Consider the following 22,238-nt stretch of genomic DNA (forward strand, 5'->3'; position numbering starts at 1 on the left):
GAGATGATGCCGGAGTATTTCCCTGACGCCTGGATGGGTGGAGCTGTGCTGTGTGCAAGACTCCGGGAGGAGGGTTTTGAGGGTGATGTGTACTCTGAGTCATCCCCTGTTATTCCATGAGGGATATCAGCGAGAGTGGGAATGAGTGTCTAGAGGTCAGGAGAGGGGCCCCAACTGCACATGTCAACGTGTGTAGCTGCTGGATGGTGAGGACAGAAGTGAGCAGGATGAAGAAGGATGAGGATGAGTAGGGTGGTTCCTCAAAATACTAAAAAGATATACAACCTAGCACTTCCCCTTTCGGGTATATATCCTACAGTTCGAGAGCAGAGACTCTGAAAGTTACTTGCACCCTCACATTGAGAGCAGCATTACTCACAATAGCCACAAGGTGGCAGGCAACTGAAGTGTCCTTCAACGAATGGAGACTCATAATGTGGTACATACAGACATAGAATATTACCCAGCCTTCCGAAGGAAGGGATTTCTGTCACATGCTAACACATACATGAACCTTGAGGACATATGTTCGTGAAAGAACAAGTCACAGCTAGACAGATACTATAGGATTCCCCTTACAACAGGTATCTAAAGTCATCAAATTCCTAGAGACAGAAAGTACAATGGCGGTTGGCACTAGCTGGGAACTGGAGGGTGTCGACTGGAAACAAACTTCTACCAGGGATTGTGTCTCCAGAAACAAATTTATTTGGAGATTAAATGGTAAGGATTACAACCCAGTACCTGCAGCCACGGTGAACAATGGACACAGATGCTGGGGAAGCAGGAAGCGCATTTTACAGCGAGGGGAGGAGTCAAGGGGAGGAGCTGTGACATCACAGAGCCTCATTGCAGACGCAGAGGTCTGTCTCCCTGTCTGTCCTGACCACATGGAGTGTGAGCGCTCCTTCCCCGGGCCCTCCAGATGCTTGTCAGGGTTAAGGTCTCCATTTAGAGAAGGAAAATAGGGAGTTGATGTTTCATGGGTATGAAGTTTTTAGTTTTGCAACTTGAAAATGATTTTTAAAAAATTAGATCACAAGAAAGAAACACGTACACTCATGTTTATAGAAAATACCTGGCATGCTACCAAAATGCATGCTAAACTCACCTTGACCACAGCTCAAAACTTCCACGGTGCTGTATTTGGGAGGAATGTGACACTACAGCATGAGGAGCTTCTCAGGCCTGACCGGGTACGTCCCTCCTTTTCTACAGCCATCCATCACATCGATACTCACTGAGTGTTTGATGACTGACTGAATGAATACATGGATGGGGGCTGCCTTCACCTCAGCCAGGACTCTTTGAATCTTCTGCCCCCGATGCTCTCACAAACCAGAAAGAATCCTACACCTTGCAGAAACGATTCCCCAGTAGTCTGGATGGAGCTGTGACCTCCAGGTCTATTCACCTCCCTGGTGCAAAATTAATGCTCAGAAAATTCCCTTGCATGGGAAGACCTTAGTTGGACACACATGCCCCATCCTCAGAGGTCTTCAGAGGTGTTGGTCTTGCTCCAGTGCTACAGGGAAGACCCCAAAATGGTACAGAACTTGGGGTCTGCTCGCTGTCTGCTACTTTCTAGGCAAAACTCCAGGATCTCTGGGATGTGGGGTGTCCGATGTGGGGTGTACAGAGAGGGAGTGGACAAGACTCAAATCTGAGGTTCCCCTTCTGTGGATGGGGAGGTCCCGTGCTGCTCCCAGCACCCCTGCCTCTGCCTTCCTTCCCTTTTCACCCACAGGGGCCCACACACTGCAGACATGCTGCTGCTGCTGCTGCCCCTGCTGTGGGCGGGTGAGTGCCCGAGGGGAGAGCGTGTGGGCTGGGAATGGGGCTGTGGCTGACACTTCTTTCCCCGCAGGGGGTCTGGCTGAGGACCTAGAATTCCAGCTGCAGGTGCAGGAGTCCGTGACAGTGCAGGAGGGCCTGTGTGTCTACGTGCCCTGCAACGTCTCCTACCCCCAGGAAGGCTGGACTGACTCCACCCCAGCTCTCGGCTACTGGTTCCGGGGAGAAGCCAAACCGGGGGAGGATGACCCAGTGGCCACAAACAACCCAGGTCGTAAGGTGCAGGAGGAGACCAAGGGCCGATTCCAGCTCCTCGGGGACCCCCAGACCTACAACTGCTCCCTGTACATCAGAGTCGCACAGAGAAGGGACACAGGGACATACTTCTTTAGGGTGGAGAGAGGGTCCTATGTGAGATATAATTACAGACAGACCCAGCTGTCTGTGCATGTGACAGGTAAGGAATGGGGTCAGGAAGAGGACACGTGGGTGGGCTGTGAGGGATCTGAGGGCAGGTCTGATAAACATACTCTTTCTCCTCTCGGTGGGATGGACTCAGAGGGACAGGTGCTGAGGTCAAGCCCTGGTAGAGGCTGCTGTAAAAGAAACATTCAGTGCCCACACTTTCAGACTTGGCTTTCTGTCTCTCACTCTTCCAGCTCTGACACAGACCCCTGACATCTACTTCCACGGGATCCTAGAATCGGGTCACCCTAAGAACATTACGTGTATGGCGCCATGGGCCTGTGAGACAGGGGTGCCCCCAAAATTCCACTGGATTGGGGTCAACATCACCGACTTGGGTTCCAGTACTTTCAGCTCCTCAGTGGTCACCGTCACCCCAAGGCCCCAGGACCACGGCTCCAACCTCACCTGTAGAGTGACCCTCCCTGGAGCTGATGTGAGCTCAGAGAGGACCATGCAGCTCGACTTGTGTGAGTGCTCAGTCAGGATGACGGTTTCTGAGGACAGAGTGTGTTGGGAGGGTCTAGAGGGCGGGAACTGGGTGGTGGACACATAGGGAGGCGTGGCTGGGGTGAAGATGGAGCGAAAACCCAGACCCACCTCCATGCTCATGACCAGCCCATCACACTGCAGGGGCCAGTGACTTATTTCTCTCCCAGACGGTCCACAGAACCTGACTATTCCTGTCTTCATGGAAAACAGTACAGATGGGAGAGGACTAGGAGAGTCACCTCCTCCAGGCTGCCGTAATTGGGGACTCAAAGATCTCTACATACTGCAGATCTGACCCTATTCTATTCCTGCTCAGAACCCACCATGGCTCCCTCAGCCCTCAGGGGAGAGGCTGAGAACATCACCCATGTGTGAGCCTCCAGTGGTCAGACCTACATGTGTCAGCACCTCTGCACAATGTCACAGGTCACGGTCCAACTCCAGAGTGGTCTCCCTCAGGTCTAGAAATAACCAGCTGTTCCTCAAATGTCCCTGCCCTGTTGTGAGATCAGCTGGTCGCCTCTTCTTCTTCCCTCTCACCTCATGGACCTTCTCCCCTATGGCCCCCTGTTTGCAGCTTACCTCAGAGACACTGTTTTGCATTCCTGAGTTTCTGGGGCACAGATGAGGGAAGGGACTCTCAGCCCTGCCCTTCTGGCTCTCTCTGTCCCGTTAGTCCCCGAGGTCCTGGGCAATGCCACCTCCCTGCGAGTCCAGGAGGGACAGTCTCTGCGCTTGGTCTGTGAAACAGATGGCAACCCTCCTGCCAGGCTGAGCTGGTCTCCGGGGAGCAGGACACTGAGCCCCTCCAAGGCCTTGGATCCCAGGGTCCTGGAGCTGCCCCAGGTGGTTTGGCAGATGAAGAACAATTCACATGCCGAGCTCTGCAGCCCTGGGTGTCCTACCACGTCTCCCTGAGCCAAGTTGTGGGGATGAGTACTAGCAGGATGCGTGCATTGTGAGGTGGGGCCGTGAGCAGGACAGAGGAGTGGACGTAGAGAAATGCACCTTCCCGCCCACCTTCCACCCTCACACCCACCTTCCTCATCCTCCCCTGGACACCTCTGGTTCCTGCCCTCATACCTGTGGGGAACCGTAGGGTTCCTGACCCCTGGCCCTCACCCTGTTCAGGAGGACGTCACTGGGGCTGGCTTTCTCCTCACATGGATCTGTTACAACAGGCGAGGGGCCCTTCTCGAGGTGTCCTGAATGTGGAGACATCCTGGTGGCTTCACATGCCTTCAGCAAAATCTCCACAGTCCTGCTCTCTCATTCCAGAACTTGTTTCTCCCGCTGGTTCAGAAGCTCCCATGGGGTCCAGGCCACAAAGAGTGACTGAGGCTCATCCTCATGGTGGTGCTGAGATCCAGGCTCCAGGTCCTGGCAGGTGGATGAGGATCCATCTGACCATTGTGTCCCGATACCCACTCCGTCCAGCTCTGCGGAGCAAGGAGGTGCCGGATTGCATTGTCCTGTGTCCAGTTCACTAATCATCTTTCAGTTCTGGTTCCCAGGACTGTTGACAGTTCTACCTCAATGGATGGGGGTATAAGTGAGGAAAACTTGGAGCATTTTATTAGTGATTTAAACATAATCCATGTAAATATAAGCCATGATCTCCTAGAGGCCACAAATAAACCAAGACAGAAGCTGCAGGAGAGAACCCAGACCCAGTCCTTCCTAGTTGGGGACCTCCAGGCCAGAGACCGCTCCCTGGCCATCAAGGATGTCAACATGAGGGACAGTGGGACATAGTTCTTTCAATTAGAAAACCACTTTATTAGGTACACATATGTAGATAGGATGCTCTCTCTGCAAGTGACAGGTATGGTGGGGTCCCAAGGGAAGACCCCAGGGTGAGGGGTACCCAAAATAGAAAAATGAAGGCCCCTGGGCGTAAAGAGGGACAGCCATGACATGAGCTGGAGCAGGCTGAAAACACACCAAGGGCCCTAACCTTCTCTCTCTTCACTCCAGCCCTGACCCACACCCCCGACATCCTCATCCCAGGGACCCTGGAAGCAGGCCGCCCCAGTAACCTGACCTGCTCCGTGTCCTGGGCCTATGAGTGGGGCACGCCCCCCATCTTCTCCTGGATGTCAGCCGCCCACACCTCTCTGGGTCCCCGGACCCTCCTCTCCTCAGTGATCACCCTCACCCCACAGCCCCAGGACCATGGCACCAACCTCACCTGTCAGGTGCATTTTCCTACAGCTGGTGCGACCGTGGAGAAAACCATCCAGCTCAATGTCACCTGTGAGTGCTGGGTTAGACAGCAAGGTGCCTGAGGGTTTGAGGCCAGGGCAGAGCTGGGCCAGAGCCTGAAATCATAGTCCTGGAAGTCCACATGGAAGGGAACCCCCTTACCTGTTCCCATGGTCCTGGGGAGAAAGTCCCTGTGCCCACCCCTCTGTCACCATGAATGTTGAAGCTGCCACCTGCTTCTGTCCCAGATGCTCCACAGAACACGGCCATCAGCATCTTCCAAGGACACAGCACAGGTAGGATGGGACATCTTCTCTCCAGGGCTGGGATGGACCCAGGGTCTCAGTGGGTCTCAGAGTTCCAAACGGCTGGGGACTAGTGAGATGTGTAGAGGAAGTCAGGTACTAATGTCAGACTGAAAGCCCCTCCCCCCAAATCTCAACTCCCTAAAGTTGGTTTTTGCTCACCCACAGCTGTCTGTGGCCAGATCCCACGGAAGCTCACATCCCTCTCCCTCCATCCTCTCTCTGCCGTTTTACCTCCTGCTTGTGTTTCCTCTTTGGCCCATGACTGCATCTGTCTGTCACATCCTGAGTTCCCTGTCTTCCACCTGCTGACAGCCTGGACAACTCCAGGGAAAGCTTTTCAGCCTCTTCTGAAAATCTGAGTCCAGGGTGCAACTGGTCCCCTCCTCAGAGCTAGTGTAGAAAATTAACTTTAATGGAGTGATATTGATCAATAGATAATGTATGATTCAAGTAAAGATTTCTATAGCACTTGAACTGTTGATTACACTGTATATCTATTAACCAAAATCAAATAATTTTCCATCACCATATATTTGTCCCTCTTTACTTTTTGCCCCACCCCCTTTTCCACACCACCTTTCTCTTGGAAACCACTTCACTTTTATCTCTGTCCATGAGTCTCAGGTTTATATCCCACCTGTGTGTGAAATCACATAGTTCTTAGCTTTTCCTGCTTTACTTATTTCACTTGGTATGATGTTCTCAAGGTCCGTCTACGTTGTTGTAAATGGCAATGGGTCATCATTTCTTATGGCTGAGTAGTATTCCATTGTATATATGTACCACATCTTCTTTCTCCAGTCCTCTATTGAAGCACACTTTGGTGTTTTCATGTCTTGGCCACCATAAATAATGATGCGATGAACATGACAGTGCATGTGTCATTGCATACCAATGTTTTGAGATTTTAGTGTAGATACCGAGAAGAGGGATTGCTGGGTCACATGGTAGTTCTATTCTTAATTTTTTGAGGAAGCACCATGCTTTCTTCCACAGTGGCTGTACCAGTTTACATTCCTACCAGAAGAGAATGAAGGTTCCTCTTTCTCCACAGTCCTTACAACATGTTATTATGTGTCTTGTTGATAATAGCCAATCTAACAGGTGTGAGGTGGTATCTCATTGTAGTTTTGATTTGCGTTTCTCAAATAGTTAGTGAAGATGAGCATCTTTTCATATATCTGCTGGCCATTTACATGTACTCTTGGGAGAAGTGTCTGTCCAGGTCCTCTCCCCGTGTTTCTATTGGACTGTTCACTTGTTTGTGCTGAGTATTGTTAGTTCTTTATATATTTTGGATATCAACCCTTTATCAGAGCTATTGTTTGCAAATATCATCTCCCACTTGGTTGGCTGCCTTTTTGTTTTGTTGCCTGTTTCTTTTGCTGTGCAGAAGCATTTTAGTTTGATATAGACCTATTCATTATTTGTTACTTTTACTTTTCTTTCTTTCTGGATCGAATTCATAAATTGTTCTCTACAGCCAAGGTCCATAAGTTTAGTACCTAAGTTTTCTTCTATGTGTTTTATTATTTCAGATCTTATATTTAGATCTTTGTTCCATTTTGAATTACTTTCTGTGTAGGGAAACAAACTGTAGTCAAGTTTCATTCTTTCAAATGTGGCTTTCCAATTGTCCCAATACCATTCATTGTTGTACTCTTAAAATAATTACTTTTTGATTACATTTCCTAATGTTTCCCCATTGGCATATAGGAAAACAATAGACTTTGGTATATTGATTTTGTATCCTGTGACCTTACTCTATAGGTTTATTGTTCCTAACAGTTTTTTAGTGAAGTCTTTGGGGTTTTCTATATACAGGATCGTGTCATCTGCAGATAGTGATACCTTTACTTCTTCTTTCCCGATATAGAGTACTTTTATTTGATTCTCTTACCTTATTGCTCTGGCTAAAACTTTTAGAACTATGTTGAATGAGAGTGGAGTGAGCAACCTTGTCTTGTTCTTTGATTTTAGAAGAAAAGCCTTCATTTTTTCACAATTTAGTATGATATTAGCTGATGGTTTGTCATATATGCCCCTTATTATGTTGAGGTACTTTACTTCTATTTCAATTTTATTGAGTGTTTTACACATAAATTGATGTTCTATCTTATCACATGCCTTTTCTGCATGATTTGATGAGATCATATGATTTTTGTCCTTTGTTTTGTTGATGTGTTGTATTCTGTTGATCAATTTTTGTATGTTGAACCATCCTTGTGCTTCTGGAATGAATCCCACTTGATCTTGATTATTTTTTTAACGTATTGTTGTATTCAATTTGTTAGTATTTTGTTTAAGATTTTTGCATCTGTATTTATTAGATATTTTGCATCTATATTTGTTAGCTATATTGATCTGAAGGTGTGTGTGTGTGTGTGTGTGTGTGTGTGTTGTCCTTGGCAGGTTTTTGTATCAGGGTTATGTTGGCTCATATAATGTGTTAGAGATTGTTGCTTCCTCTTTTATTTTTATTTTTGGAAGACTTTGAGAAAGATAGGTAGCAAATTTTCTTTGAATTTTTGGTATAATTCATTAGAATAGCCATCTTGTCCTAAAGTTTTATTTTGGGAGGTTTTTGATAGTTGTTTCGATTACTTCCTGCTTATGTATATATTTAGCTTTTCCACTTCTTCGTGACTCAGTCTGGGAAGATTGTATAATTCTAGGAACTTATCCATTTCTTCTAAATTGTTAACTTTGGTGGAGGGTATTTTTCTCTTTTATTTTAGATTTTGTTTATATGAGTAATTTCTGATTTTTCCTTAAGTCTAGCCAGGGGTTTGTCAAATTTGTAGGTCCTTTTAAAAAACCAGCTGTTTGTTCTATTAATTTTTCTATAGTTTTTTGTTCTCCCTTTCATTTAGTTTTGTTTTTATTTTTATTATTTTTCTTCTACTGACTCTCAGTTATCTTTGTTCTTCTTTTTCTATTTCTTTACGATGTGATGTTAGGTTGTTTACCTGAGATCTTTCTTGTTTCTTGATATAAGCCTGTAATGATATAAACTTCACTCTTATTACTGCTATTGCTGAATTCCCAAATTTTGAAAGGTCATATCATTATTCTCATTTGTCTGTATATATCTTTTGATCTCTGCTTTTATTTCTTGTTTGACCCAGTCAATTTTTAGGAGTATATTATTTTTTTTTCCATTTTTTTTATTAAATAATTTAATTTTTTTAATGGGGTGACATCAATAAATCAGGATACATATATTCAAAGATAACAAGACCGGGGTATCTTGTCGTTCAATTATGATGCATACCCGTCACCCAAAGTCAGATTGTCCTCTGTCACCTTCTATCTTGTTTTCTTTGTGCCCCTCCCCCTCCCCCTTTCCCTCTCCCATTCCCCCCTCCCCCCCCGTAACCACCACACTCTTATCAATGTCTCTTAGTTTCACTTTTATGTCCCACCTACGTATGGAATAATGCAGTTCCTGGTTTTTTCTGATTTACTTATTTCGCTTCATATCATGTTATCTAGATCCCACCATTTTGCTGTAAATGTTCCGATGTCATCATTTCTTATGGCTGAGTAGTATTCCATAGTGTATATGTGCCACATCTTCTTTATCCAGTCATCTATTGACGGCTTTTTGGTTGTTTCCATGTCCTGGCCACTGTGAACAATGCTGCAATAAACATGGGGCTGCATGTGTCTTTACGTATCAATGTTTCTGAGTTTTTGGGGTATATACCCAGTAGAGGGATTGCTGGGTCATAAGGTAGTTCTATTTGCAGTTTTTTGAGGAACCACCATACTTTCTTCCATAATGGTTGTACTACTTTACATTCCCACCAACAGTGGATGAGGGTTCCTTTTTCTCCACAGCCTCTCCAACATTTGCTATTACCTGTCTTGCTAATAATAGCTAATCGAACAGGTGTGAGGTGGTATCTCATTGCTGTTTTGATTTGCATTTCTCTAATAGCTAAAGAAGATGAGCATCTTTTCATATATCTGTTGGCCATTTGTATTTCTTCCTGGGAGAAGTGTCTGTTCATATCTTCTTCCCATTTTTTTATGGGATTGTTTGTTTGTCTGTTGTTGAGTTTTATGAGTTCTTTGTATATTTTGGATATTAGGCCCTTATCAGAGCTGTTGTTTGAAAATATCATTTCCCATTTAGTTGGCTTTCTGTTTATTTTGTTATCAGTTTCTCTTGCTGAGCAAAAACTTCTTAGTCTGATGTAGTCCCATTCATTAATTTTTGCCTTCACTTCTCTTGCCATTGGAGTCAAATTCATAAAATGCTCTTTAAAACCCAGGTCCATGAGTTGAGTACCTATGTCTTCTTCTATGTACTTAATTGTTTCAGGTCTTATGTTTAGATCTTTGATCCATTTTGAGTTAATTTTAGTACAGGGGGACAAACTGTAGTCGAGTTTCATTCTTTTGCATGTGGCTTTCCAGTTTTCCCAGCACCATTTATTGAAGAGGCTTTCTTTTCTCCATTGTGTGTTGTTGGCCCCTTTATCAAAAATTATTTGACTATACATATGTGGTTTTATTTCTGGACTTTCTATTCTGTTCCATTGGTCTGAGTGTCTATTTTTCTGCCAATACCATGCTGTTTTGATTGTCGTGGCCCTATAATAGAGTTTGAAGTCAGGTATTGTAATGCCCCCAGCTTCATTCTTTTTCTTTAGGATTGCTTTGGCTATTCGGGGTTTTTTATAGTTCCATATAAATCTGATGATTTTTTGCTCTATTTCTTTAAAAAACGTCATTGGAAGTTTGATGGGAATTGCATTGAATTTGTATATTGCTTTGGGTAATATAGCCATCTTGATTATATTTATTCTTCCTAGCCAAGAACAAGGTATATTCTTCCATCTCATTATATCTTTTTCAATTTCCCTTAACAATGGTTTATAGTTTTCATTATTTAAGTCCTTTACATTCTTTGTTATGTTTATTCCTAAGTATTTTATTTTTTTTGTTGCAATCGTGAAGGGGATTAATCTTTTGAGTTCCTTCTCAGTTGTTTCATTGTTGGCATATAGAAAGGCTATTGACTTCTGAATGTTAATTTTGTATTCTGCGACCTTACTGTATTGGATTATTGTTTCTAGTAGTCTTTTTGTGGATTCTTTGGGGTTTTCGATGTATAGGATCATATCATCTGCAAAAAGTGATACCTTTACTTCTTCTTTTCCGATATGGATGCCTTTTATTTCTTTGTCTTGTCTGATTGCTGTGGCGAGAACCTCTAGTACCACATTAAATAAGAGTGGAGAGAGTGGACAACCCTGTCTTGTTCCTGATTTAAGGGGGAAAACCTTCAGTTTAGTGCCATTTAATATGATGTTAGCTGATGGTTTATCATATATGGCCTTTATCATGTTGAGATATTTTCCTTCTATACCCATTTTGTTGAGAGTCTTAAACATAAAATTGTGTTGTATTTTATCGAAAGCCTTTTCTGCATCTATTGATAAGATCATGTGGTTTTTGTTCTTTGTTTTGTTGATATGGTGTATTACGTTAACCGTTTTACGTATGTTGAACCATCCTTGAGATTCTGGGATGAATCCCACTTGATCATGATGTATTATTTTTTTAATATGTTGTTGTATTCGATTTGCTAGTATTTTGTTTAATATTTTAGCATCTGTATTCATTAGAGATATTGGTCTGTAGTTTTCTTTTTTTGTGCCATCCTTGCCTGGTTTTGGTATGAGGGTTATGTTGGCCTCATAAAATGTGTTCGGAAGTATTGCTTCTTCTTCAATTTTTTGGAAGACTTTGAGTAGAATAGGAACCAAGTCTTCTTTGAATGTTTGATAAAATTCGCTGGTGTAGCCGTCAGGGCCTGGACTTTTATTTTTGGGGAGGTTTTTAATGGTTTTTTCTATTTCTTCTCTACTGATAGGTCTGTTTAGGCTTTCTGCTTCTTCTTGACTCAGTCTAGGAAGGTTGTATTGTTCTAGGAATTTATCCATTTCTTCTAGGTTGTTGAATTTAGTGGCATAAAGTTTTTCATAGTATTCTACAATAATTCTTTGTATATCTACGGTGTCCGTGGTGATTTCTCCTCTTTCATTTTGGATTTTGTTTATATGAGTTCTTTCTCTTTTTTCCTTGGTAAGTCTTGCCAAGGGTTTGTCAATTTTATTGATCTTTTCAAAGAACCAGCTCCTTGTTCTATTAATTTTTTCTATAGTTTTTCTGTTCTCTAATTCATTTATTTCTGCTCTGATTTTTATTATCTCCTTTCTTCGGTTGCTTTTGGGTTGTCTTTGTTCTTCTTTTTCTAGTTCCTTAAGGTGTGAATTTAAGTGGTTCACTTGGGCTCTCTCTTGTTTGTTCATATATGCCTGAAGTGATATGAACTTCCCTCTTATCACTGCTTTTGCTGCATCCCATAGATTCTGATATGTTGTATTGTCATTTTCATTAGTCTGTATAAATCTTTTGATCTCTGCACTTATTTCTTCTTTGACCCATTCATTTTTTAAAAGTATGTTGTTTAGTTTCCACATTTTTGTGGGATTTTTTTTCTCTTTTTTGCAGTTGAATTCTAGTTTTAAGGCTTTATGATCAGAAAATATGCTTGGTACTTCAATTTTTCTGAATTTGCTGATGTTGTTTTTGTGGCCCAACATATGGTCAATTCTTGAGAATGATCCATGTACACTGGAGAAAAATGTATACTCAGTCACTTTGGGATGAAATGTCCTGTAGATGTCTATCATATCCAGGTGCTCTAGTGTTTTATTTAAGGCCACTATGTCTTTGTTGATTCTCTGTTTGGATGACCGATCTAGAGCCGTCAGCGGTGTATTGAGGTCTCCAAGTATGATTGTATTTTTGTCAGTTTTTGTTTTAAGGTCAATAAGTAGCTGTCTTATATATTTTGGTGCTCCTTGGTTTGGTGCATATATATTAAGAATTGTTATGTCTTCTTGATTCAGTGTCCCCTTAGCCATTATGAAATGGCCATTTTTATCTCTGAGTACTTTTCCTGTCTTGTAGTCAGCATTATCCGATATGAGTATTGCTACTCCTGCTTTTTTTTGGATGTTATTTGCTTGGAGTATTGTTTTCCAGCCTTTCACTTTGAATTTGTTTTTATCCTTGTTACTTAGATGAGTTTCCTGTAGGCAGCATATAGTTGGATTTTCTTTTTTAATCCATTCTGCTACTCTGTGCCTTTTTATTGGTGAGTTTAATCCGTTTACATTTAGTGTAATTATTGATACTTGTGAGTTCCCTATTGCCATTTTATATCTTGCTTTCTGTTAGTTTTGTGTCTTGTTTGATCCTTCTCTTTCGTTTTTCTATCTTTTGTTTTTATTTGGTTGTATTCCATACATCTTTCCTCTGTTGCTATCTTTTTTATCTCATGTGCTTCTGTGGTGGTTTTTTCAATGGTGGTTACCTTTCAGTAATGAAAAGGGTCCCTACCCTGTTCATTGTAGCAAACTATTTTGTGAGTACTTTTGCACTCCATCGTCCTTTGCTACTGTTAATCTCCATCTTCTCCCCCTCTTTCTTTTTGTTGTTGTCACAGTTTAAATTTGGGTTTATTGTGTTCTTCTTGGAGCTTTTACTTGTGGCTCTGTTTTTTTTTTTGTTCTTTGTATCTGATTGGAGAACCCCCTTTAGTAATTCCTGGAGTGGGGGTTTTCTGATGATAAATTCCCTCATCTTTTCTGTATCTGTGAATATTTTTATTTCTCCTTCATATTTGAAGGATAGCTTTGATGGGTATAGTATTCGTGGCTGAAAGTTTCTCTCTTTCAGGACTTTAAATATTGGGGTCCACTCTCTTCTAGCTTGTAGAGTTTCTGCTGAGAAATCTGATGATAATCTAATGGGCCTTCCTTTATATGTTGTATTCTTCTTTTCCCTGGCTGCCTTGAGAATTTTTTCTTTGCTGTTGGTTTGTGTCAATTTCATTATGATATGCCTTGGAGTAGGTTTGTTGGGGTTAAGAAAACTCGGTGTTCTGTTTGCTTCTTGAATTTGAGGCTTTAGTTCTTTCCACAGGCTTGGGAAGTTCTCATCTATTATTTGTTTGAGTATGTTCTCCATTCCATTTTCTCTCTCTTCTCCCTCTGATATACCTATTATTCTTATGTTATTCTTTTTGATGGAGTCAGATAATTCTTGTAGGGCTATCTCATTTTTTTTAATTTTTGAGTCTCTTTCTTCTTCTCTCTGTTGTGCCTCAAGTTGCTTGTCTTCTATTTCACTAATCCTCTCTTCTATCTGACCTGTTCTATTAGCTAAGCTTGTTACTTCGTTTTTCAGCTCGTTAATTGAGTTTTTCATCTCTGTTTGATTTGTTTTTATAGTTTCAATTTCTTTGGACATATATTCTTTGTGTTCATTGAGTTGTTTTCTGAGCTCCCTAAATTGCCTTTCTGTGTTTTCTTGTATATCTCGGAGGATTTTTAGGATTTCTATCTTGAATTCTCTGTCATTTAGCTCCAAGGTTTCCAATATATTAAATTTTTTCTCCATAGATTTTTCCTCATCTAGCTGTGTTACCTCTCTTTCTTTTGTATCCATGATATTCGATTTTCTCTTCCTTAATGGCATCTGAGGGTGGTTTTGTTGATAGTATTAATGAGATTTAATAAAGAATAAAAAGTTAAAAAAAATAAAAAATCAAAAAGAGTTGTTTTTTTAAAAAAAAATTAATAATGAAATAAAGAAAAATAAAATAATAATTTTTAAAAAAAGGAAATTATTCCCCCCCTCCTTTTTTCCTCTCCTCTCCCCTTTTTCTTGAGAAAATCTTGTGGTGAACTGTGAATTATAACAAACAATGCCTGTGATGGAGGTCCTGAATTGGGGAAAAGTGATAAAGGGGCAAAAAAAAAAAAAAGAAAAAAAAAGGAAAAAAAAAAAGGGGGGGGCAGTATGGACCCACAAAAAGCAAATAAGGAAAAAATTTGGGTCAAGAATAAAATGATTTGCTTTTAGGTGTTGGTGTTGTCTAAGAGTTATGATGAGAGGAATAAGAGAACAGAAAAATGGGGGGACAAATTAAAAAAATACTATTGTATTTAGTGGAACAAGAACTAGATAAAATGGAGAGCCAGGGATGGGAGCACTGCTAGTGAGTTAAAAAGGTGAAGTAAAAATCCCCCAAAATGCCACAAACATAAGTTTGAGTCCCAGATAAGATAATTTGTTTGTTATTGAGGTTTGAATGAGAGGAGATGTAAAGGAGAAAGGAAGAAACTAATATAGAGGGAGAAAAGAAAGAGAGAGAGAGAAAAAAAGAGGGAACCAGTAAAAGAAGAAAAAAGAAAGGAGAGAGAGAGAGTTAAGGGTTTTGGAGTGCAACCCTCATAGAGAGAAAGGAAGAGGAGAAAAAAAGATAATGGGAGATGTAACACTTATGGGTAGTGTAGTTCAAAGAGAGGAGAGAGTAAGACCGGCAGAGAGTTAATCGGCCAAATTGGAGGAGGAAAAAAAGTATCAAGAATGAAGATAAGAGAAACAAACGAACAAATATAATAAAATGGGATAGGTTATAAAGTCTGCAGATTATTCTTGATTTTGAGAGGTTATCTTCTTGTTTTTTCTTTTCTCTCCCTCTTCCTGGTCGGTGACTCTGTACCCCAGGTTCTGCCCCTTTGGCACGCTCAGGTAGAGGTTTGCAGTTGATAAGTCTCTATGGCAATGTCATGTATTGTGCTTTAGTCTCGTTGGGAGTCAAGGCTTATTAGCTTTCATAGGCTCCGACAGTGAGAGAGTCCGTGTTCCTGGAGCCTTTCTCCTAGTCTTTCCTTCCTCAATTAGTAGCCTGATAATCCAGCTATGGGGTTGTTGCTGCCTCTGCCTGGATAGTAAGAGGTTCAAAGAGCTGGCAACTCCCCACTCTATTTCCACTCAGCACAGGGCTCTGGGTAAGGCTCAGTCAGTCAGAGCTGCTAGCATAATCAGGCGGGCTTTCCGCCCACTCAAAGACCTCTGGCTCTGCCACTCTGTCCGGTAACACAGGCGGGCACCCACTTCCGGGGTGCTTGGAGGAAACTCTCATTCACTATCTGCGCGCGCAGACCAGGATATCCGGCCAGTAGTCTCACGCTCTGAGTGAAACCCCCAACCGCATGGAAATTTGCAGCGCTGGAATTCGCTCTCGCTCCATCCCCGTGCGCGGCTTTTGCAAGGCGCTGGGGCAGCCCGAGATTCCGCTTTTGCCCACACAAAGGCCCCTGACTCTGCCCCTCTGTGCGATAACACGGGCGCGCCCTGCCGAGGCACTCGGAGGAATCGCTCACTACCTATCTGCGCGCGCACACCAGGATATGAGGCCGGCCGCGTTTCCCTGAGTGAAACCCTCACCAGCACGGAAAATTTCCACCGTTGGAATTAGTTCTCGCTCCCTCCCATGCGCGGCTTTCCCAGGGCGCTGGGGCTGCCCAGAGATTCTGCTTTCGGCCCACAGAAAGGCCTCTGACCCTGCCTCTCTGTGGGGCAACACGGACACCCACTTCTGGGGCTTAGGAAGAGATCTCTCGCCCACTAACTGCGCACCAACCAGGAGAACGGGTAAAATGGCTGCCCCGCTTGTCTTTCTTTGTTTGGGATTGGCGCGAGTGTTAGCTTGTATTGCCCGGCTTGCCACAGGAACAGTTTTTCCTCCACTAGGATCTCCGTGCCACAGCCTGGTTCAGCCTTTTGTGCGCGGCCTGGATGTATTCACCCCCTTTGCCCGCCTCAGTTTCTATATTCACAGTTACCAGAGAAAGCCGCCCTGTTTAGGTTAGTGAGGAAGGCGGAGCATTTCTTACTCCCTATTTCCTTCAGGATTTGGTTATATATTTAGCCAATTTTTCACTCGACCATACCTTCGGGTGTATTGTGAAGCATCTGGAGGCTCCAAGTATAGGTTTTTCTGTTTCTGGTTGAAGATCTTGTTGAGTTTTGGGGGAGATTTATCGGTATCGCTTCCTACTCCGCCATTACTCTGACGTCATCTCCATATATTATTTAATTTACATGTTTTTGTGGGTTTCTTTATTTCCTTTCTCTAGTTGAATTCTTATTTCAAAGTCTTATGGTCATAAAATATGCTTGGTATAATTTCAATCTTTCTGCATTTGTTGATGTTAGTTTTGTGGCCCAATGTATGGTCTATTCTTGGGAATGTTCCCTATACACTGACTGGAAAAGAAGGTATTACCTGATGGTATGGGGTTAAACGTTCTGTAAATGTCTATTATGTTTATTTGGTCTAGTGTATCGTTAAGGCTGATGTTTCTCTTTTTTTATTTTTTATTTGAATGATCTATCTGAACTGTGAATGGTGTGCTGAGTTCTTCAAATATGATTGTGTTTTTGTCTGTTTCTAGTTTTAGATAATTTAATAGATATCTTATGTATTTTTGTGTTCCCTGAACTGATTTATATATATTAAGAAGTGTTATGTCTTCTTGATACAGTGTCCCCTTTATCATTATGAAATGTTCATCTTTGTTTCTTGTTACCTTTGTTCTCTCAAAGTCAGCATTGTGAGATATGAATATGGCTACACCGGACTTTCTTTGGGTACTATTTGCTTGGAGAATTGCTTTCTAACCTTTCACTTTGAGTCTACCTTTGTCCTTGCAGCTTAGATGTGTCTCTTATTTTATTTTATTTATTCATTTTTAGAGAGGAGAGAGAGAGAGACAGAGAGAGAGAAGGGGGGAGGAGCTGGAAGCATCAACTCCCATATGCGCCTTGACCAGGCAAGCCCAGGGTTTCGAACCAGCGACCTCAGCATTTCCAGGTCGATGCTTTATCCACTGCGCCACCACAGGTCAGGCCTAGATGTGTCTCTTGAAAGCAGCGTATGGTCGGGTATTGCTTTTTGATCCAATCTGCTACTCTTTGCCTCTATTGATGAGTTGAGTCCATTTATATTTAGGGTAATTATTGACACTTGAGGATTTCCTACAGCCATTTTATGTTTTGTTTTCTGATAGTTCTCTGTCTCCTTTGGTTCTTCTCTTTTGTGTTTCTGCAAGTTCTTTTTGTTTGGTGGTATTCCTAATTTCTTCCCTCTGTTTCTTCCTTTTTTGAGCTATGTGTTCTACTAGTGGCTTTCTTGTGTGTGGTTACCATTAGGTTATTAAGAGAAAAAATTTTGTATGTACAAGAATCGTTTGTGTTCTGAGTGCTTCCTCACTCCATCCTCCCTTGCTACTGAAGATCTTTATTCTGTCCCCTTTTATGTTATTGTTCCAGAGATTATCCTTGTTTTCCTTGTGACCTTGTTGGAGCTTTTACTTGCAGTTTTGATTTACTTTGTTCTTTGTATCTGGTTGAATAACTCTCTTAAGTATTTATTGCAGTGGTTTTCTGGTGATAAAATTCTTCAGCTTCTGCATGTCTGAAAAGGTTTTTATTTCTCTTTCATATTTGAGGGATAACTTTGATAGACATAGTGTTCTTGGCTGTTTATTCCTTTCTTTCAGTACTTTTAATGTTTGGGTCCACTGTCTGGTTTGTAGAGTTTCTGCTGAGAAGTCTGATGATAACCTAATGGACCTTTCTTTGTATGTTATGTTCTTCTTTTTCCTAGCAGCCGTGAGGATTCTTTCTTTGTTTTGAATTATTGTCATTTTTATTACAATGTACCTTGTAGTAGGTCTGTTTGGGTTGATGTAACTTGGTGTTCTATTTGGTTCAAGTATTTAGGGATCTAACTTTAGGGAAGTTCTCATCAATTATTCAATAGAATAGGCTCTCCATTTCCATCTCCCTCTCTTCTTCTTCTGATATGCCCATTATTCTTATATTGCTGTTTCTCATGGAGACAGACAATTCTTGAAGAGCTCTATCATATTTTTAAATTAGTGAGTCTCTCTCTTCTTTTCTCTGTAGCACCTGTAGTTGCCTGTCTTCAATGTCACAGATTCTTTTTTCTATCTGTCATGTTCTAGTAGTTAAACTTGCTATCTCATTTTCCAATTCATATATTGAGTTCTTCAGTTCCATTTTGTTCTTTTTTAAAGTTTCCATCTCCTTCATGAAGTATGAAGTACCCATTATGTTCATTAATTTGTTTTCTGAGTTCATTAAATTACCTAACAGTGTTTCCTTGCATCTCATTACCTATTTTCAGAAGTTCAATTCTGAATTGTCTACCATTTAACTCCAAGTGATTGAGATTCTTTTCTGGAGGTATTTTTTTTTTCTGAACTATGTCTCTTTTTTGTGTAACAATTGCATTCAATTTCTTCTTCCTTGCTGTTTTTTGAGAGTGGTATTTAAGAGCTCTAACAAAAAAGAACTAAAAATAAAAATGAATAATACAATTAAAATATAAAAAATTTATTGATTTTGAACAACCTTTCATATGTTTATTGGCTGTGTGTCCTCTTTGAATATGTGTCTATTCAGGTATTATGCCTATTTATTAATTGGATTTCTTTTGGTGTTGAGTTGTATACTTTCTTTATAAATTTTAGATATTAACCCTTTAACAGATGTCTCTTTAGCAAATATGTTCTCCTGTTCAGGTGGTTGTATTCTCATTTTATTGATATCTTTCCATATCATTTTCATCTGCTTTGCAAAAAATTTTCATTTGATATGGACTCATATTTTATTTTTTTCCATTTCCTAAGGAGATATATGACAAAAAATATTGGTGTTAGAAATGTTTCAGATTTTACTGTGTATGGTTTCATCCAGGATGTTTATCATTTCAAGTCTAATATTTAAGTCTTTAATTCATTTTAAATTTATTTTTGAATGGTGTAAAAGGTGGTCTAGTTTTAATTTTTTTCCACATACCTGTCCAATTTTCCCAATGTCATTTATTGAATAAATGGTCTTTACCCTATTGTATATTTTAGCCTTCTTAGTCAGATATTAATTAACCATAAAGACATGGGTTTGTTTCTGGGTGCTATATTTTGTTCCATTAATCTATATGTCATTTTTATGACAGTACCATGTTATATGGATAACTATGGCCTTGTAGTGTAATTCATTCTCAGGTAGCATGAGTCTTCCAAACTTTTTTATTGTTCTCACAATTGCTGTTGTTACTTGGTGTCAGTTTTTTGGTTCCATATATATTTTTGAAATGTTAGTTCTATTTCTGTGAAATATGCCATTGACATTTTGATAATAATGTTGAATCTATGGATTGGTTTGAGTAGTATAAATATCTTAATACTGTTGATTTTTCCTTCATGAACATATTATTTAGTTCCACTTATTTGTATCTTTCTCAGCTTCTTAGAGGATTCTATAACTTTCTGAGTACAGGTCTTTTACCCTTTTTTTGTTAAAATTACCATTCTTGCAAACATTTTTTGAGTGAGAAGAATTAAATGTTTTTCTGAAATAAAAGCTACAATAAATTTATTCATATGGCACCACCCTTTTGTTCGGTGGTCAGGAGATTTTCATAGTCCTTAGGGCTCTCTTTACATCTGTAGTCACATCTATCCATCTCTTAGGACCAATGGCAGGGGTGGTGCTGGTGGCCATGGGGGAAGCAGCTGTCAAGACCCTGCTCCTCCTCGTCTGCCTCATCGTCCTCATGTGAGCATTACCACGGGGCATGGGGAAGCTTGGAAATAACAGGGGGCATGTGGTGGAGTGCCAGAACCAGTATGGTGTATGAACGGGGCTGACGGGTTGATAATTGAGGATTGCACATGGGCAGCTGTCTTAAGTGCACTGCCCAGCAAATGTGCAGGGATGTCTGTGGAGCCAGACCAGCCATCTCCCACCTAAGTCTCTCTTCTAATCCCTGAACAGAAAAAAGGGTCTGCTGCCTGCTGCATCCCAATCTTATGAGCTTTTAAAACCTTGGTGTATTTTTTCAGAGTGAGGTCCTGTAGGAAGAAGTTGGCCAGGACTGCAAGAGATGTGGAGGATGCAAACATTGTCCCCGGTTGGCCCCTCAGGTGAGTGATACAAGCTTGCACCAGCCAACATCCTACAGACGCCTTCCCCTGTTAGCTTCCCCCCAGATTGTCCAGTCAGCGTTGCTGCAATTGAGCTGCCATCTTCCTCACAAACCGACGTCTCTGCTGGGGTCTCCAACACAGTGGTGACACAGGACCCCTTTCTCTAAGGCCAAAAGGTAGTGTGGCTCTACATTTTGTCCTCTCCTCTACTCCCCAAGCCAATAAACCACAAGGACTAGTCCACCTTCTGCCTAATGAGAGCTCATCTTGTTTTCTGTCTCCTCCCCATCGAACACTGATCATTGCTCTGCTCTCCTGTCTCCCTGTGTCTCGTACACATCAAGCTCCTGCCTCCATCTCTGTCCTCAATACAGTCCTCGCATTGTGGTTCCTAAAATATATTGTCCACCTCTAGCCAAATATAAATACTGTCCATTGCTCTCCACAACCAGAAACCCAGGTGGAAAGACCACAGGCTGGGGTTGAGGGTTTAACATGGTCTGAACCCAGCCGGACTCTCCACCATGCCTCTGAATAGCACACCATCTCCACAGTGAGCAGGACCAGGGCCTGTGTGACTCTCAGACATTGCATGTGCAGTGTCTTAAGCTGATATATCCTTTCCTCCCATTCCTAAATATCATGTGTTCATCTTCCCTCACTCTCAGTCAAGCCATTGTGCATGTGTGTGTCATTGTATAGTTCTCAGCATAGTGATATTCAGTTGTTTATTCATAGACTCACTTAGCTAGAGTTACTGAACACCTGCTAAGTGTCAGCATTGTTGTAGACTCCAGAGATGCATCAGTGAATTCAATTTTAAAAGTATGTACTATCTAAAGACTTGAAAAGACGCTTCTGCAAAGGAAGTATACAAGTGATCAAAAAGCACATAAATAATGGTCGATAATATTAAAGCATGACCGCTGATGGCACAGTGGATTAAGTGTCGATCTGGAATGCTAAAGTCGCAGGTTCAAAACCCTGGGCTTGCCTGGTCAAGGCACACATAGGAGCTCATGCTTAGTGTTCCTCCCCCCTTCTCTCTCTTTCCCTCTCTCCTCCTAAAAGAAATACATTTAAAAAAAATTTTAAACATTTTTTAGAGAAATACCATTCAAAATTAAATTAAATAATATTTTACATGATTAGGACATATCCTATATATTTGAAAAAACTGAAAATAATAAGTGCCAACAAAGATGTCCACAAATTGGTTGCTTTGTACATTGCTTGTGGAAATAAAAAATGGTGGGACCTTTAGAAAAATATTTTGGAATTTCCTCCAATGGTTGAGCTGAGAATTACCATGTGACCAAGCTGATCCCAGGTGCATACTAAAGAAAGTGGATTCCCAAATTCACCTGACTTGCACTCCACAGTTCACAGCAACGTTATTCGAAGCAGCAGTGGAACCAAGCCCAGTGTCCACCCACATGAACGGATGAACCAAAGGAGACACATATGTACAATGGAACATCCTTTAGCCTTAAACAGGGAGGAATGACGTTCTGACACCTGCTTTCACATGGAGGAACTCAAGACAAGACGCTAGATTGAAAGAAGCCAGACACAGAAGGATGAATGTTGTATGATTCTGCTTATGTGAGCTAAGAATAAGCAAATTCATCGAGACCGATAGTAGAATGGTGGTTGCCCGGGACTAGGGGAAAGGGAGTGGGGCGTTATTGTGAAACTCTGCAGACTTGCTGCTTGGAATGATGACATATTCTGGAAACAGACAGTGGTGAGGATTGTACAACATTATGAAAGTAACTGGTGCCACTGAATTGTGCCCTATAAAATATTAAGAAGGGAAAGTTTTATTTTATAGATATTTTGTCACAATAAAACATATGGATTGAGACGTACTGAATTCTGGAAAGTGCTGTCACTATGGAGACAAGGGTGAAAATAAGAAATCATGAATAAAATTAGAGCGTGCGACATATTAATCCGTGTTGGGTGGACAATCACACAAGAAAAGGGGCGTGTGACACATTAGGTGGGATTTCTGCATCTGAGTGTGTGAGGAAGTGAGAATAAAACAACGTTTGAAGACAAGGAGGAAGCAGGCTGTGGT

At 41.5% G+C, this 22,238-nt stretch overlaps 1 protein-coding gene across 1 annotated transcript; it reads left to right on the top strand.

Annotated features, from left to right (window-relative positions):
• The first annotated feature begins 1,752 nt into the window (after positions 1–1,752).
• LOC136332075 (sialic acid-binding Ig-like lectin 13) lies at positions 1,753–22,016 on the top strand. Its single transcript, XM_066271339.1, has 8 exons — positions 1,753–1,800; positions 1,868–2,251; positions 2,454–2,729; positions 4,729–5,007; positions 5,205–5,252; positions 19,700–19,784; positions 20,072–20,152; positions 21,538–22,016. The coding sequence occupies exons 1-8, from the start codon at positions 1,767–1,769 to the stop codon at positions 21,593–21,595; spliced, it is 1,245 nt and encodes a 414-aa protein (XP_066127436.1). The 5' UTR covers positions 1,753–1,766; the 3' UTR covers positions 21,596–22,016.
• The last annotated feature ends 222 nt before the right edge of the window (positions 22,017–22,238 follow it).

The sequence above is a fragment of the Saccopteryx bilineata genome, chromosome 3 (genome assembly GCF_036850765.1).
Source record: "Saccopteryx bilineata isolate mSacBil1 chromosome 3, mSacBil1_pri_phased_curated, whole genome shotgun sequence".
In the NCBI taxonomy this organism is placed as follows: domain Eukaryota; kingdom Metazoa; phylum Chordata; class Mammalia; order Chiroptera; family Emballonuridae; genus Saccopteryx; species Saccopteryx bilineata.

Excerpts from the sequence above, each read along its gene's own strand:
- LOC136332075 (XM_066271339.1), top strand. The coding sequence starts at position 1,767 with ATGCTGCTGCTGCTGCTGCCCCTGCTGTGGGCGG. Across the intron at positions 5,253-19,699 it reads CTTCCAAGGACACAGCACAG|GACCAATGGCAGGGGTGGTG; the intron begins GTAGGATGGGAC and ends TCCATCTCTTAG. Across the intron at positions 19,785-20,071 it reads GTCTGCCTCATCGTCCTCAT|AGTGAGGTCCTGTAGGAAGA; the intron begins GTGAGCATTACC and ends GTATTTTTTCAG.